The sequence below is a fragment of the Doryrhamphus excisus genome, chromosome 19 (assembly GCF_030265055.1).
Source record: "Doryrhamphus excisus isolate RoL2022-K1 chromosome 19, RoL_Dexc_1.0, whole genome shotgun sequence".
NCBI classification, from domain to species: Eukaryota; Metazoa; Chordata; class Actinopteri; order Syngnathiformes; family Syngnathidae; genus Doryrhamphus; species Doryrhamphus excisus.
This window is the reverse complement of record NC_080484.1, coordinates 13,953,366-13,968,832: the sequence shown is the minus strand read 5'-3', so window position 1 is coordinate 13,968,832 and position 15,467 is coordinate 13,953,366. Positions and strand designations below refer to the sequence as shown.

Below are 15,467 nucleotides of genomic sequence, written 5' to 3'. Positions count from 1 at the left end.
GAGTGACAGTGGAACCTTGGTTAACATCATTCATTCACTAACCGAAACAGATGCTAACCGTAAGAAATCTAATTCACAAATCTGAACACAAAACATGCTTATACAGTAAACCTCGGATATATCGGATTCAATTGTTCCCACTGGTTTTGTCCGATATAAGCGAAATCCGTTATATGCGTATACCGGAAAATGTCCGTTTTACGCATATATCGGATTTATATCCGGTATATGCGTAAATCGGATTTTATCCGTTATAAAAAGGCACTTCCTTGACTATGTTTCCAATGTACCTGGACGCGCAGGCAACGCTGCAAATGCTGCAAATGACACGATTGTCATTTGTCACGATTCGGCGAATCGGAGCGCCACGATGCGGCCATCCGATATATGCGAGGGAAATTGAATGGAAATGCATTGGAACGGGACTGGAGATTTTGTCCGAAATAGGCGAAATCCGTTATAAAAAATACGATATATGCAATGAATTTTTATTGGAAATGCATTACAGAAAAATCGGTTCTTTTTTAACTGTCCGTTGTGAGCGAATTTCCGATATATCCGAGTCCGATATATCCGAGGTTTACTGTACTTTTAATTGTAATGTAACATGAATAAGTACATTGATAGAAATGGTGAATGAAAGGGATACATGTACAGTGGCTTGACTGAAAACAGGAAACCACATGGGGGAACAATCGGGTCTTCAGTGAAGGCCAAAGTCACATCAAGTGTTCATGTATGCCTTTCATTCATCATTTCTACACAAAAACCTGTTTTGTGTCCAGTCGTCTGCTAATCACATCATAGACGAGCGATTTAGCGATAGCTTGCTAACAAGGAAGCGTGTTTTCTGCTTTAAAAAAAAATAAAAGTTCATGACGTAATTCAGGCGACACGGCGGTCGAGTGGTTAGCGTGCAGACCTAACAGCTAGGAGACCAGGGTTCAATTCCACCCTCGGCCATCTCTGTGTGGAGTTTGCATGTTCTCCCCGTGCATGCGTGAGTTTTCTCCGGGTTCTCCGGTTTCCTCCCACATTCCAAAAACATGCTAGGAAACCTAAACGTATGAAAACCTACGTATGAAACGTATGAAACCTACACGTATGAAACCTAAACGTATGAAACCTGCATGTATGAAACCTACATGTATGAAACCTAAACGCATGAAAACTAAACGTATGAAACCTGCATGTATGAAACCTAAACGTATGAAACCTGCATGTATGAAACCTACATGTATGAAACCTACATGTATGAAACCTAAACGCATGAAAACTAAACGTATGAAACCTAAACGCATGAAACCTAAACGTATGAAACCTACATGTATGAAACCTAAATGTATGAAATCTAAACGTATGAAACCTAAACGTATGAAACCTACATGTATGAAACCTACACGCATGAAACCTAAACGTATGAAACCTACACGCATGAAACCTAAATGTATGAAAACTGCACATATGAAACCTACACGTATGAAACCTAAACGTTTGAAAACTAAACGTATGAAACCTGCACGAATGAAACCTGCACGTATGAAACCTACACGTATGAAACCTAAACGCATGAAAACTAAACGCATGAAACCTAAACACATGAAACCTACACATATGAAACCTATATGTATGAAACCTATATGTATGAAACCTACACGTATGAAACCTACACATATGAAACCTACACGTATGAAACCTAAACATATGAAACCTAAACGTATGAAACCTACACATATGAAACCTACACACATGAAACCTAAACGTATGAAACCTAAATGTATGAAAACTAAACGTATGAAACCTGCATGTATGAAACCTACACGTATGAAACCTAAACACATGAAACCTACACGTATGAAACCTAAACGCATGAAACCTAAATGTATGAAAACTAACTCTTTTTGCCCTACTGTATTGTTTTCCAAGTTTTCCCATTGCCCTAGTTGCTAGTAGTCCATGTTTGGCCCTGCATGTTTTTTTCCAGTCTCACCACTCTGCAGTGTGCCGCCTCTGCCCCAGCGGTTACTCTCTAAAAGGCTTTTTTTTTTTAAATACCTGACCTTTCCAGTGTAGAAAGATCCCTACTCACATTTTGATCTTGGATAAGGTATAAGCGGCTATCAGTGCAGATATATTGTCCCCTTCAGGGTACGATGGGCCTGCCGCTGGGATGGTGTTCTGTTTGTGTGCCCTTGACATTTAACATCTTTGGAATCCAGTGATTAGTGTTATGTGCTGTGGAGGCCTGGACCCCAGATGCAGAGTCACGAGGCTGAAAAACAGTTCTAGTGTCTTTGATGGGTGCGCCGCCAAATCCGACAACGGAGGGAGCAGAAAGAAAAGCGATGGTGAAAAACTGCCGCCATGATAAAGACACAGCTGATACTTAAGTGGGTGTTTATTGAGATGAATATTCCGTGTATTTGATGAGACAGCATTTTCTAATAGATGTATTTTGTACCGGCATGCTAGCGCTCAGCAGGTGGGAAGTGTGAATGTCAGGGCCCGCAATGCCAGTGAGTCACCGAGACAGTTGGCGGCATGAAAATTGCATTGACACATCCCGCTTTCCACCGCTTTGTCACTCTCGCACTCTCGGCGGCTTTTGTCTCGTCAGTGGCAGATGTCATCCAGGAGCTGTTGATAGGTGAACTGGTCCGACTTGACGCCCGTGCGGCTCTTCATCTCCAGGAAGAGGCCCATGTTATCTCGCGGCGGGTCGGCGATGCTGCGACTCCACACGGCCTCTGTGATGCCCAGCAGCTGGCGTACACGAGCGGAGATGGCCTGCAGAGGTACACAGCAGGGGGGGGGGTGGAGAGGAAGTCCTGTGAGCTCATACTCTATCTTCACTTTTGTTCCGTTGCACCGCCGAGAGTTGAGTCAATCTCCACTTTTGAGATAAATACGAAGTGCGGCTACGCTTGCCCTACACTTTGATGTTTTTCCACAGCAAGCTCATTTAGTTGTCGTTTCCGAGAACGATAAAAGGCGAAAAAGCCAGCATAAATGGAACGTACGCGATGCTCCTTCTCGCTGGATTATTTCTGGATGCTGCAATGCTGCACTCGTCAATGTCGGCGCTAGTTCTGTTTGAGATATATGCCAGAGTTGGCACCAGCAGCGCTCTGGATTCGGCGTCTCCTCTACCTACACGCTGCCCACTCGAGAGCGCCGTCATCCATCTCCATGTAGCACTCTGGACACTTCATTAGGCACACCTGCACACTCCATTCACGTCTCTGCTGAGAGATACATATACGCCATTTCCTCAAATAGTGGCTTATAGTGGTGTTAAACACCGCACCTCCAATAGACGCCATCTTTTTACTCTCTAGGACACAACAAGCAGCACAACAGGGCGTCTCTAATCACCTACAAAGATAATGCTTGGTTTCTGTGAAAACAATTCTTAATTTCAGCTCTACTGGATGCCGCGCCTCCAATAGATGCCATTTTTTTACTCTCTAGGACACAACAAGAAGCACAACAGGGCATCTCCAATCACCTACAAAGATAATGCTTCGTTTTTGTGAAAACAATTCTTAATTTCAGCTCCACTGGATGCCGCACCTCCAATAGACGCCATCTTTTCACTCTTTAGGACACAACAAGCAGCACAACAGGGTGTCTCTAATCACCTACAAAGATAATGCTTTGTTTCTGTGAAAACAATGTCTTAATTTCAGCTCCAGTGGATGCCACACCTCAAATAGACACCATCTTTTTACTCTCTAGGACACAACAAGCAGCACAACAGGGCATCTCTAATCACCTACAAAGATGATGCTTGGTATCTGTGAAAACAATTCTTAATTTCAGCTCCAGTGGATGCCGCACCTCCAATAGACGCCATCTTTTTACTCTTTAGGACACAACAAGCAGCACAATAGGGCATCTGTAATCACCTACAAAGATAATGCTTGGTTTCTGTGAAAACAATTCTTAATTTCAGCTCCACTGGATGCCGCGCCTCCAATAGACGCCATCTTTTTACTCTCTAGGACACAACAAGAAGCACAGCGGGGTATCTCTAATCACCTACAAAGATTATGCTTGGTTTCTGTGAAAACAATGTCATAATTTCAACTCCAGTGGATGCCGCACCTCAAATAGACACCATCTTTTTACTCTCTACGACACAACAAGCAGCACAACAGGGCATCTCTAATCACCTACAAAGATGATGCTTGGTATCTGTGAAAACAATGTCATAATTTCAACTCCAGTGGATGCCGCACCTCAAATAGACGCCATGTTTTTACTCTCTACGACACAACAAGAAGCACAACGGGGCATCTCGAATCACCTACAAAGATAATGCTTGGTTTCTGTGAAAACAATGTCATAATTTCAACTCCAGTGGATGCCGCACCTCAAATAGACGCCATCTTTTTACTCTCTAGGACACAAAAAGCAGCACAACAGGGCATCTCTAATCACCTTCAAAGATAATGCTTGGTTTCTGTGAAAACAATTCTTAATTTCAGCTCCAGTGGATGCCGCACCTCCAATAGACGCCATCTTTTTACTCTCTAGGACACAAAAAGCAGCACAACAGGGCATCTCTAATCACCTACAAAGTTAATGCTTGGTTTCTGTGAAAACAATTCTTAATTTCAGCTCCACTGGATGCCGCGCCTCAAATAGACGTCATCGTTTTACTCTCTAGGACACAACAAGCAGCACAATGAGGCATCTCTAATCACCTACAAAGATAATGCTTGGTTTCTGTGAAAACAATGTCATAATTTCAACTCCAGTGGATGCCGCACCTCAAATAGACACATTTTTACTTTCAAGAACAAAACACAAGTGTCACCATAGGTGTCTGGAATGACTTGGGAATATAGTGTTCTGTTTGGATGCAAATAATGCCAGAAGTATTAGTGTATTTTTTTCAGGTAGTGATCTCAGCTCCAACGGATGCTGCACCCTAAATAGATGCCATCTTTTTTTTTACTCTCAAGAATAAAACAAGTGGTGCAACTTGGGTGTTTGCAATTACTTACTTTTAATGAAAATGTCAGCGGTATGATCGGATTTTCTTCAAATAGTTCTCTCTAATCGAGAACGCACCCCAAATAGACGCCACTTTTTTTTTTTGCAAGGGCTGCCACTTGGTGTCTGTTATTACAGTTACTGCAATGTGATACCACCATGTATCGTGTAGATATTTTTAACATAAGCAGTGCCTTCAAAGCACAGAGCATCAGGCAAAGTGACATATTTACATCCAATTATTTGTGGAAAAAAATTGACAAAAAATATGATAAAAGAATGCGTACACTCAGTAGACGACTGTCACTTTCTGCAGTTGACTAAACTGAGGCCACCATAGGAGGGAACGTGTTTTGGTGTTAAACTTCGGTAACCTTTTAGATCCACGAGCGCTACGGTTCATCAAGATGTTATCCATTGTGTAAGTGGAAGCTAATTATGTGTGTGAGTCATCTGCTTTAATGTGTGCGCTGTCAACTGTTCATTCAAATGAAGGCACAGCTAAAGAACAAGTGTTGGAGAAGCAGATGGCCACACTTGTAATGCGCCGCTCAGCCTCTTTAAAACTTCTTTCATTATGGTTTGGAACGTTATCGCCTCTGAAGGAAGGGGAATCGAACAGAAAGCAGATCCTTCTGTTTTTTTGGGTGTTTTGTTTTACTACCTGCATGTCTTTAAAATCTGTGATTCCAAGTCTTGGCATGCGGACACAATCCACAAAAATCAGCTTCCTGCCGGTGACGCAGTTCTCAGTGAAGCATGGCTGCCATAAAAACATAATTGAAATGATTTATTAGTTTATTAATTTATTAGTACTGTATTCTTTGTCTCTGCTTAACTATTACAACTTACTTTATACTGTGGAAATCCTATAGACTCAATCCATTTTCCAACCTCCTCACAAGTCCACTTCAGAAAGTCCATGTTTCCTGTATCCATGTTGCCATGGAAACTGGCACTTGGCCACTCGGTGTACCTCTGTGCTTCTTTCCCTTATAAAAAAAGGGCAAGTTTTAGTGGTAAAAATCGATTTTCAAAAATCCCCACTGGCCTAGTTTGACGTTGCTGCACGACCTCGCATCATTTTTTGACGCATTCATCCCGAAAGGTTTGAACTTGAGAAGTTCTCCTCGCGTCTGTGTCAACAACCAATCAGCTGTTTGGAACACAGGGCGGCTGCTGAATACCGTTTGCTCATTGGCTTTCACTTTGACTGTCCCGCCTTCAAAGGAGAGGTTAGACCAACCACTTCCTGGCAGATTTTACCGATTACCAAATCACATGGAGCTAAAATGGCTGCTAATTTTTGAGCGCTCCAAGGTTTAGAGATCGCAGGTTAGCTTTATGCCCCGCCCACTCATTCCTAATATTTCAGCCAGCGGAAGTTGGGACAGGTTTCTACGGTCTCTGGTGGGTCGGTTGAAGGGCTTCGGGGCTATTAAAAAAAGACCTGACTTTACACAATGGCAGCAATACTCCGGTCCGTCCTGAACCACAAGGTAAAGCAGACATTGGAGCGTGACATTCTGGGCGAGGCGGTTGAAGCTAACGACTTACACGGTTAGCCTAGCTTGACATGCTGTTGGTATTTTGCTAATATTTATATAACACAAGTTAAATCCCTTAAATCCGGATTTATTTGCAATGCATCGTCTAACGCCAAACTAAATCACTTTTATGTTTGATTCCTTGCAGACCCCGCTGCAGCTGGGCCGTATGTGTTACTCCTCAGTGGTAAGAGCTCACCGTGAAGCTTTTATAAGTCACCAAACATCACAACGTCACACTGGACGTCAACGTGAGAGGCCTTCACGTCACGTTACACGTTGCTACACTTCAAAAAACGCACTTTTCCCACAGAAATAACATAAGAAATGTGTCATATTAAGCTTTATTTCAATGGAATGTGCTTGGGTGCAAACAGAAAGTTGTTATTGTCTTAGTAACTGCAGTTAAATTTCTTTTCTGAGATACTTGATCCCTATAGTAGGCCGACATATATTAATACCATATTGTGTGCATTATAGATACCAAGTACAAGTAGTGTCTCCAGTACACCTAAAATGCTTGTTGTTTGTGGAAGGTGGAGTACCTGAATAAAATCCAAGCATGCATAAATTGGGGATAAAATTCATCCAAAACAAAAAAGCTGTTTAACCTGTCCATGCACAAACAGTGAAACTGGAGTTTTTTTTAAAAGCTACATTTTAAAAACAAACACCTTTGCTTTGAACACATATCGTACGTGGACAGCAGTCGTTATGATCCGCTTCAGCCTACAATAAGAAACATACAGTATGCTAATGAATGCACGTGTAACGTGTGACATTGCAGCCCACCACCAAGCTCTTCATCGATGGCAAGTTTGTGGAGTCCAACACCTCGGAATGGCTCGACATTCACAACCCAGTGAGTATTTATAGATGCTGTGCGCTCTGCCTGATAATAACAACAGAGTTAGCTTTTGTGTGCCATAAAAATGAATATTTGAGAGCGATAAATGAGCAAAAAAAAGGCATCTGAGGCTATGCCAGTTTCATTCTGGCTGTAGTTCAAGCAGTGATGTCTCCAGTAAGGTTACGATAGCTCGTAAAGACATGCCGAATGCAAACAGACACCTTTACAGCATTGTAAAAGGACAAAAACATGCATTTCACCATCGATGTGAATGCATTAGAGTACGTGCCGTAATCCTAAGTAATGACTGCTCCTCGCCAGCGTGTCTGTCTGCTCTCCATCTGCACTTCAGGCCACAAATGAGGTGGTGGGACGGGTTCCCAAAGCAACCCAGACCGAGATGCTGGCGGCCGCGGATTCCTGCTCCAAAGCCTTCCGGTCCTGGTCCGAGACCTCCATCCTGAGCCGGCAGCAGATCTTCCTGCGCTACCAGCAGCTCATCAAGGACAACATTGTAAGATTTATCACGTTACTTATCATGTTACTTATCACGTTACAGCAGCCTACTCTACTCTTGGTGTACATCCTCTGCTCCTTTTTAGAAAGAGCTGGCCAAGATGATCACGCTGGAACAAGGCAAGACCCTCGCAGATGCTGAAGGCGACGTATTCAGAGGACTCCGTAAGTAATATTCATTGATTGCGTCTTCATTTCAAGCCATACAAAAATAATTATACTGTATATAAATGAGCTTAAAAAGGAGTAGGATGAAGACCAACGTATTTACTCCTTCATGTATTATTTACTCATTCATTCATTTTCTACCGCTTATCCTCACGACGGTCGCGGGGGTTGCTGGAGCCTATCCCAGCTGTCTTTGGGCGAGGGGCGGGTACGCCCTGGACTGGTGGCCAGCCAATCACAGGGCACAAATAGACAAACAACCATTCACACTCACATTCATACCTGTGGCCAATTAACCTAGCATGTTTTTGGAATGTGGGAAGAAACCGGAGTACCCGGAGAAAACCCACACATGCACGGGGAGAACATGCAAACTCCACACAGAGAGTGGAATTGAACCCTGGTCTCCTAGCCATGAGGTCTGCACGTTAACCACTAGAACACCGTGCAGCCCCAGTAATGCAATATGTTATACATTATAATACATATACATACATAAATATGCAGTATATATTATTATTTCCTGTTATACACGCTACATCCTATCAAAGAGACAAGATTTTGGAGGTGTGGCGAACACAAGGCAACATGATCAAGTTCATTTTCATTTTTGTGTGTTATCATTATTTACTCTCATCTCAGGCCCGAGGACCCACGAGACTTGTTTTTTTTCCCCAGTAAGAAATCTTCCAAGATCTTGTGACACCCTTACTAGAAACACATTTTCCCTCTATTGGATGGTTTAAAAAAAAAAAAAACATCTCATCTCCATGTCTGCCCCCATGGTAACTCTTCCGAAGGCTGTCAAGTGCGTGCCAGAGCAATAAGATGGCGCTGGGATTTCGGCATACTCTATGGTCATGTTGAAGCTGCAGTGGCAGTGGGGGAGTAGTACAATCCCAAAAGGAAGTGGGATTAATCGTGAAGTAGAGTTGAATTAAAAAGTATCATACTTGACTATACATATTTTAGTCAACAAGAAATAATAAAAAAGCATAAAAAGCAGGTGGATAGGCCAGTTATGCACTGATGGCAGTGTATTTTTATTAATGTGAATGCGGTATTGACGAGGTTAAATGGTCGATAGAAAAGACTTGTAAACATTTTTGAAAGAATCCCCTGCAATAACATTTTTCCTCACGACCTCGTGAACATCCAGCCGAGTTATTTCTTCTTTCGCTGGATTGATGCCTTTCCAGTAAAGACGAGCAGACAGAAGAGCGGAGGCTTCCAGCGTCGTCCCAGGGAGGTTTATGTGCCTCTTTGGGATTGATCGCTGCTGGCCAGCAGCTAGTTAATGGGCCGCGATAAAAACACAATTTCACCCTGGCTCTGTGTTTGTGATGACAGGAACAGAAAGCCCGCTGGCGGTCGTCTGGGTGGGGCGACTCCGGTAACTTCTTGGGGCTCAAAGTTGAGGAAATCAGAATAAACACACATTTGTATTCATTTGCTGTCTTTTTAAAGATTATACAAATCAATCCATTGTAGGCTAGTATATGCTAAGCCGGGGGTGTCAAACGCCTATTCACTTAGAGCCACAAGGGATGGGACGCCATATTTATATATAATCACCTCATAATGATAGCTCACCTTTTCATAAGCAGCATCTTCATTTCATATTTGTTTTCATATTCCAACAAACTTTCATTGAAAGCACATGTTTCACTATACAGTCCTAATCAGAAGATTCATAGGTTGTCATCGTTCATTAGTTTATTCATGACTCATTCAGAAATACTGAACATTATTTCAAAAACAAAAACAAGAACCTCTGTCAAAATGGACCAATACATTAAAGGAAGAAAGATTGTGTCTTATGGATATTTAATATCCATCCATCCATTTTCTAAGCCTATCCCAGCTGTCTTCGGGCGAGAGACTGGTGGCCAGCCAATCACAGGGCACATATAGACAAACAACCATTCACACTCACATTCATACCTATGGACAATTTGGAATGGCCAATGAAGCTAACGTGTTTTTGGAATGGGGGAGGAACCCGGAGTACCCGGAGAAAAGCAAACTCCACACAGAGATGCCCGGGGGGAGGCATCAATCAAACCCAGGTTTCCTCGCTGTGTGGCCTGCACGCTAACCACTCATCATTGTGCAGCCTTTGATATAAATATATGACATAAATACAAATATGTATTTTAGAATATAAAAAAATAATCACTTAAAATAGCTTTTCCTCCACGAGGTTCAAGGGGGGTGCTGGAGCCTATCCCAGCTGTCTTTGGGCGAGAGGCGGGGTACACCCTGGACTGGTGGCCAGCCAATCACAGGGCACATATAGACAAACAACCATTCACACTCACATTCATACCTATGGACAATTTGGAGTGGCTAATTAACCTAGCATGTTTTTGGAATGTGGGAGGAAACCGGAGTACCCGGAGAAAACCCACGCATGCACGGGGAGAACATGCAAACTCCACACAGAGATGGCCGAGGGTGGGATTGAACCCTCGTCTCCTAGCCGTGCCGCCCTTAAAATAGTTAAACATCTAAAATGAATAAAACGGTAATACTGTGAAAAGGCTATTGTTTTTGGAAAAGTAGGATTTTTGTCATTTGATGAAGTAAACCAACCAAACCAAATGTGAATTTTTTTTTTCTGTTTTGCCTGAACTGCCGTGCCGAGCTCCAAACGACATTCCAATACAGATAGGAGAGCGTTTCATGTTTTTAGCGCCGGCGTTCCTTCCTGTCAAGCACTTCTGCCACTATTTCTCGCCTCCCTCATCGCTCCGCCACGGCGGCGGCGGTATCTGTGCGCCAACCTCTGTTGAGGAATGAAGTGCCGAGGCGACCGTTTGCAAAGAACGGACATCAATCCGGGTTATTAGCGCCAGATGACGTGCCAACGTGTGGCTTTGTGCAGACGTTGCTGGCCAAATCATGGTTATCAGCGGCGAGGCAGGCGAAGCGCGCAGTTGTGCTGCCAGCGCGGGATTTACTGGCACGCCACCGCCGTTAACTTTTCCCAAGTCGCTGAAAGGGAATGGAGAGCCCGCTTTGTTGTGGAAATGTCTTTCATACACAGTGTGTATCATACATATAAGTTACTGATCATATAGTTTCATCCAACATGCTCATAAAGCAGGAAATGTGTGTATTTAATAGAGTAAAATTTCATTTTTTTTTTTATGTCTTCATTTTCTGTGTCCCCCCACCCCCGCCCCACAGAGGTGGTGGAGCACGCCTGCAGCATCACGTCGCTGATGCTGGGCGAGACGCTGCCGTCCATCACCAAGGACATGGACACGTACACCTACCGGCTGCCCATCGGCGTGTGCGCCGGCATCGCCCCCTTCAACTTCCCGGCCATGATCCCGCTGTGGATGTTCCCCATCGGCATGGTGTGCGGCAACACCTACCTGATGAAGCCCTCGGAGCGCGTGCCCGGATGCACCATGCTGCTGGCCAAGATGCTGCAGGACGCCGGGGCGCCCGACGGCACGCTCAACATCATCCACGGCCAGCACGCCGGCAAGTCGGCCATCTTCTGCATCCGTGACTTTCGATTGTTTTTTTTAAATGTATCTTGACCTTTCCACAGCGGTCAACTTCATCTGCGACCATCCTGCCATCAAAGCCATCAGCTTTGTGGGCTCCAACCAGGCAGGAGAGTACATCTACGAGAGAGGCTCCAAGAACGGCAAGAGGGTGCAGTCCAACATGGTAATGTTCTCCACAGTGGCTCTCCATCAGCTCCGTTTCTTATTATCAGTCATATTATTCCCATAATAATACCGCTCTACCCGCACCATGACTTTCTTCAACCTAATTTAGCAAAATGTGTCATTTTTTGTTTCTCATCGTAACTTTAAAAAAAAAAAAAACATTTTATTTTTATGAATTCTACACTCCACCCTCGGCCATCTCTGTGTGGAGTTTGCATGTTCTCCCCGTGCATGCGTGGGTTTTCTCCGGGTACTCCGGTTTCCTCCCTCATTCCAAAAACATGCTAGGCTAATTGGCGACTTCAAATTGTCCATAGGTATGAATGTGAGTGTGAATGGTTGTTTGTCTATATGTGCCCTGTGATTGGCTGGCCACCAGTCCAGGGTGTACCCCGCCTCTCGCCCGAAGACAGCTGGGATAGGCTCCAGCACCCTCGTGAGGAAAAAGCAGTAGAAAATGAATGAATGAATGAATTCTACACTAGTAAAATGACATTTTTCCTTCTTTTATTATGAGTTTATTCTCATCAAATTGTGACTTTTTTTTCTCCAGCTACTTCCACAACGTTCACCTTGTAAATTTTGACTTTATTTCCATATTTTAACTTTATTCTTGTAACATTAGAACCTTATTTTCCCCAAATTTTAAATGTATTATTTAATATTTCATTTAAAATGACGTTATTTGTTCTCATAGATTACAACTCTTTGTTGTTAGATTTTCTCTTAGTAGTTTGATTTCTGCAGATTAAAAAAAAAACGTTTCCCTTGCTGAACGATACGGGCCAATAAAAAAACAGCTGTGGGCTGACAGCTTTGCTGTACATCATGTCATAATAAGTATAAAAAACATTTGAATAATATTCATGTATACACAATGATTTATGTTTGCATGAATTATACAGTATATATTTCATCTATAATACACTGAAATGGTTCCAGGCCTTTTGTGGTTTTATTTTCATAGGCTTGATGGTGGAAACGGTATGAGAAATGGCAAACATCTCATTCAAACATCAAATGTTTCAGAAGCCTTGGCGGAGGTCTGCTTTTTACCAGCCTGGCAATGTCGCATGAAGACTCTATTCTGCGTTTTGCAGGGCGCCAAGAACCACGGCGTGGTGATGCCGGACGCCAACAAAGAGAACACCATCAACCAGCTGGTGGGCGCCGCTTTTGGAGCGGCCGGCCAGCGCTGCATGGCGCTGTCCACCGCCATCTTTGTGGGCGAGTCTCGCGAGTGGCTGCCCGAGCTGGTGGAGCGCTCCAAATCGTTGCGCGTCAACGCAGGTGATTGCCATCAAACACTGGCCGACAGTCAGGAAGTCTGCCTTCAGCTCAGCCAAAGCGTGTGTCTTTCCGCGAAGGCGATCAACCCGGCGCCGACGTGGGACCCCTGATCTCTCCTGAGGCCAAGAAGCGGGTGGAGTCTCTGATCCAGAGCGGCGTGAACGAGGGGGCCAAGCTGCTGCTGGACGGGAGGAACGTCAATGTGAAAGGATACGAAAACGGCAACTTTGTGGGACCCACCATCTTGGGTGGTGTGACGGTAACATGGCCGCTTGTTCAGTCGCTGTCGACGTACACAGCCGACTGCTTTTTGGGTCCATTTGTGTTGCCGTATGACACCTGGTCCCTGCACCGTACCAGATGATTTCATTGAGGGCTTTTTCCACCATGCCATCTCCCTCTCATCCTCCAGACAAACATGACTTGCTACAAAGAGGAGATCTTCGGTCCGGTGCTGGTGGTCCTGGAGGCCGACAGCCTCGATGAGGCCGTCGCGCTGATCAACAGCAACCCTTATGGCAACGGCACCGCCATCTTCACCTCCAACGGCGCCACAGCGCGCCGATACACGCACGAGGTGGACGTGGGTCAGGTGAGACTGCGGCAACGCATTTTGTTGTGTCTACAATGATAAAGTTGGACCTGCCTATGTGCTCGTGCAGATTGGTGTGAACGTCCCCATTCCTGTGCCCTTGCCCATGTTTTCCTTCACGGGCTCCCGAGGTTCCTTCAGAGGAGACACAAACTTCTACGGCAAGCAGGTCAGAAAGCTTTTCTAATAATAATAATAAAGGAAAAACTGAAAAGTTTACTGTATACAGTTATCACTCGCTATATTATGGTTGGAATGGCTGTTTGGTGCTTGACTATGGCTTTTTATTTGTCAAAAAATATTGAAAGAAGCGGGGTACACCCTGGACTGGTGGCCAGCCAATCACAGGGCACATATAGACAAACAACCATTCACACTCACATTCATACCTATGGACAATTTGGAGTGGCCAATTAACCTAGCATGTTTTTGGAATGTGTGAGAAAACCGGAGTACCCGGAGAAAACCCACGCATGCACGGGGAGAACATGCAAACTCCACACAGAGATGGCCGAGGGTGGAATTGAACCCTCGTCTCCTAGCTGTGAGGTCTGCGCGCTAACCACTAGACCACCGTGCCGGCTCTTATATAATATTGAAAGTTCTATTGTGGAAGTGTTAGTGGGTTCTCTCATTATGTGTGGAAGTGGTTAAGTTGGCTTTCTTTCCCAGTCCGTTTTAAACACTTGAAGTTCAGAATAAATTAATTGGAGAGGCCAACTGGTTAGTTTGCTAGCTTGCCATGCTAGCAGTGGTTGCCTTTTGTCCCAGCAGTGACGCCATAGCCTGTGCAGTGTGATGTGACCAAAGAATGAAAAAAGACTTTGTATTATTTCATGTCTACAGGGCTCTAATAATGTTAAGTCCTATTTAGAACGTCATAAAAAGTTTTCCGCGCTCTAACTACAAAAGTATTAATGTTTATTAATTTGTTTATTAATATTGACTCCTACTTGGGCCGACTGAATTCACTTATCGCGGTTTGTCTGGAACCAATGAACCATGATAAAGAAGGGAGTGTAGTTTCAGACAGGCTAGCTGACATTGATTGGTGTGGTCTTTCCGTGTAGGGCATCCAGTTCTACACCCAGATCAAGACCGTGACGTCACAGTGGAAGGCTGAGGACGCCACCGTGACGAGCCCTGCCGTCACCATGCCAACCATGGGACGCTAAGCCCCAAACTGTACAATCAGTGACTTTTAACATGCCTTAAAACATTTAAGAGGGATGCAGAAAGGTTTTTGTATTAGTTTGTGATTGTTAGTCTCCTCCTCCTATGGAGAAAATTGACCCACTGTTGTCGGCCATCATGGATATTTTGTTTTATTCCCGTCGTGTCCTGGAAGAGAGCAGTTTAATCCTTGACACAATCATGTTCCCCTGAGCCTGCAGGGAGCAAACAAAAGATTTTTTTTTTTTTTAAAAAGGACGTCTTCCGCCACTGTTTGAGGTTGACATGCAACATGCAGGGAAGGGAACACCAGAAGCGAATCTATGCACTCCTCTGTTGTGCTTTATTCACCCTGTAAGGCAGATGAGCTCTTTATACAGTATTTTGTGTGATGGTTAAGATTGTAAAAAGCAATAAACTGCAGTGGTTTACTTGTTCGCTTGTCTAACTTGTTTTTCTGTTTGGAATTGGGAATTGATAATTTGGAGCCAAGCTCAGAACAGCTCACACTGGCTCTTTGTACTTGTCGGTACAAAGAGTCAGAGCAAGTGAAGGCAACACTCCAGTAGATGTTGCACGCTGTTGGATCACTGAGCCTTGAAAGTGTTTTTCCCAGTTAATAAATGTTGAACCCTTGTTAA

The 15,467-nt window shown here is 44.1% G+C and overlaps 2 protein-coding genes and 1 long non-coding RNA gene across 3 annotated transcripts in view; 2 read left to right on the top strand and 1 right to left on the bottom strand.

Moving 5' to 3' along the window:
• LOC131107622 (uncharacterized) overlaps positions 1-2,887 on the top strand; it is a 32,125-nt gene extending 29,238 nt beyond the window's left edge. Inside the window, exon 3 of the long non-coding RNA XR_009120283.1 lies at positions 2,618-2,887. This is a non-coding gene — a long non-coding RNA (uncharacterized LOC131107622). The remainder of the gene's footprint in view (positions 1-2,617) is intronic.
• On the bottom strand, positions 2,392-6,846 carry LOC131107620 (sterile alpha motif domain-containing protein 15-like). Its single transcript, XM_058057823.1, has 4 exons — positions 6,748-6,846; positions 5,854-5,993; positions 5,666-5,764; positions 2,392-2,787 (listed from the first exon to the last, which is right to left on the bottom strand). The coding sequence occupies exons 2-4, from the start codon at positions 5,938-5,940 to the stop codon at positions 2,614-2,616; spliced, it is 360 nt and encodes a 119-aa protein (XP_057913806.1). The 5' UTR covers positions 5,941-5,993; positions 6,748-6,846; the 3' UTR covers positions 2,392-2,613.
• On the top strand, positions 6,341-15,263 carry LOC131107613 (methylmalonate-semialdehyde dehydrogenase [acylating], mitochondrial-like). The gene is made up of 12 exons (XM_058057809.1): positions 6,341-6,500; positions 6,697-6,735; positions 7,336-7,410; positions 7,751-7,912; positions 8,001-8,079; positions 11,275-11,577; positions 11,648-11,769; positions 12,872-13,061; positions 13,139-13,320; positions 13,474-13,653; positions 13,724-13,822; positions 14,724-15,263. Exons 1-12 carry the CDS (start codon positions 6,465-6,467, stop codon positions 14,826-14,828), a joined length of 1,572 nt encoding a protein of 523 aa, XP_057913792.1. The 5' UTR covers positions 6,341-6,464; the 3' UTR covers positions 14,829-15,263.
• The last annotated feature ends 204 nt before the right edge of the window (positions 15,264-15,467 follow it).

What these genes read in the sequence shown, in the direction of transcription:
- LOC131107613 (XM_058057809.1), top strand. Translation starts at nt 6,465, where the DNA reads ATGGCAGCAATACTCCGGTCCGTCCTGAACCACAAG. An exon ending in AGCTCATCAAGGACAACATT is followed by an intron (nt 7,913 to 8,000) that starts GTAAGATTTATC and finishes GCTCCTTTTTAG; the next exon opens with AAAGAGCTGGCCAAGATGAT. An exon ending in CGACGTATTCAGAGGACTCC is followed by an intron (nt 8,080 to 11,274) that starts GTAAGTAATATT and finishes CCCGCCCCACAG; the next exon opens with AGGTGGTGGAGCACGCCTGC.
- LOC131107620 (XM_058057823.1), bottom strand. Translation starts at nt 5,940, where the DNA reads ATGGATACAGGAAACATGGACTTTCTGAAGTGGACTTGTGAGGAGGTT. An exon ending in TAGGATTTCCACAGTATAAA is followed by an intron (nt 5,765 to 5,853) that starts GTAAGTTGTAAT and finishes TTTTTATGGCAG; the next exon opens with CCATGCTTCACTGAGAACTG. An exon ending in CAGATTTTAAAGACATGCAG is followed by an intron (nt 2,788 to 5,665) that starts GTAGTAAAACAA and finishes GTACCTCTGCAG; the next exon opens with GCCATCTCCGCTCGTGTACG.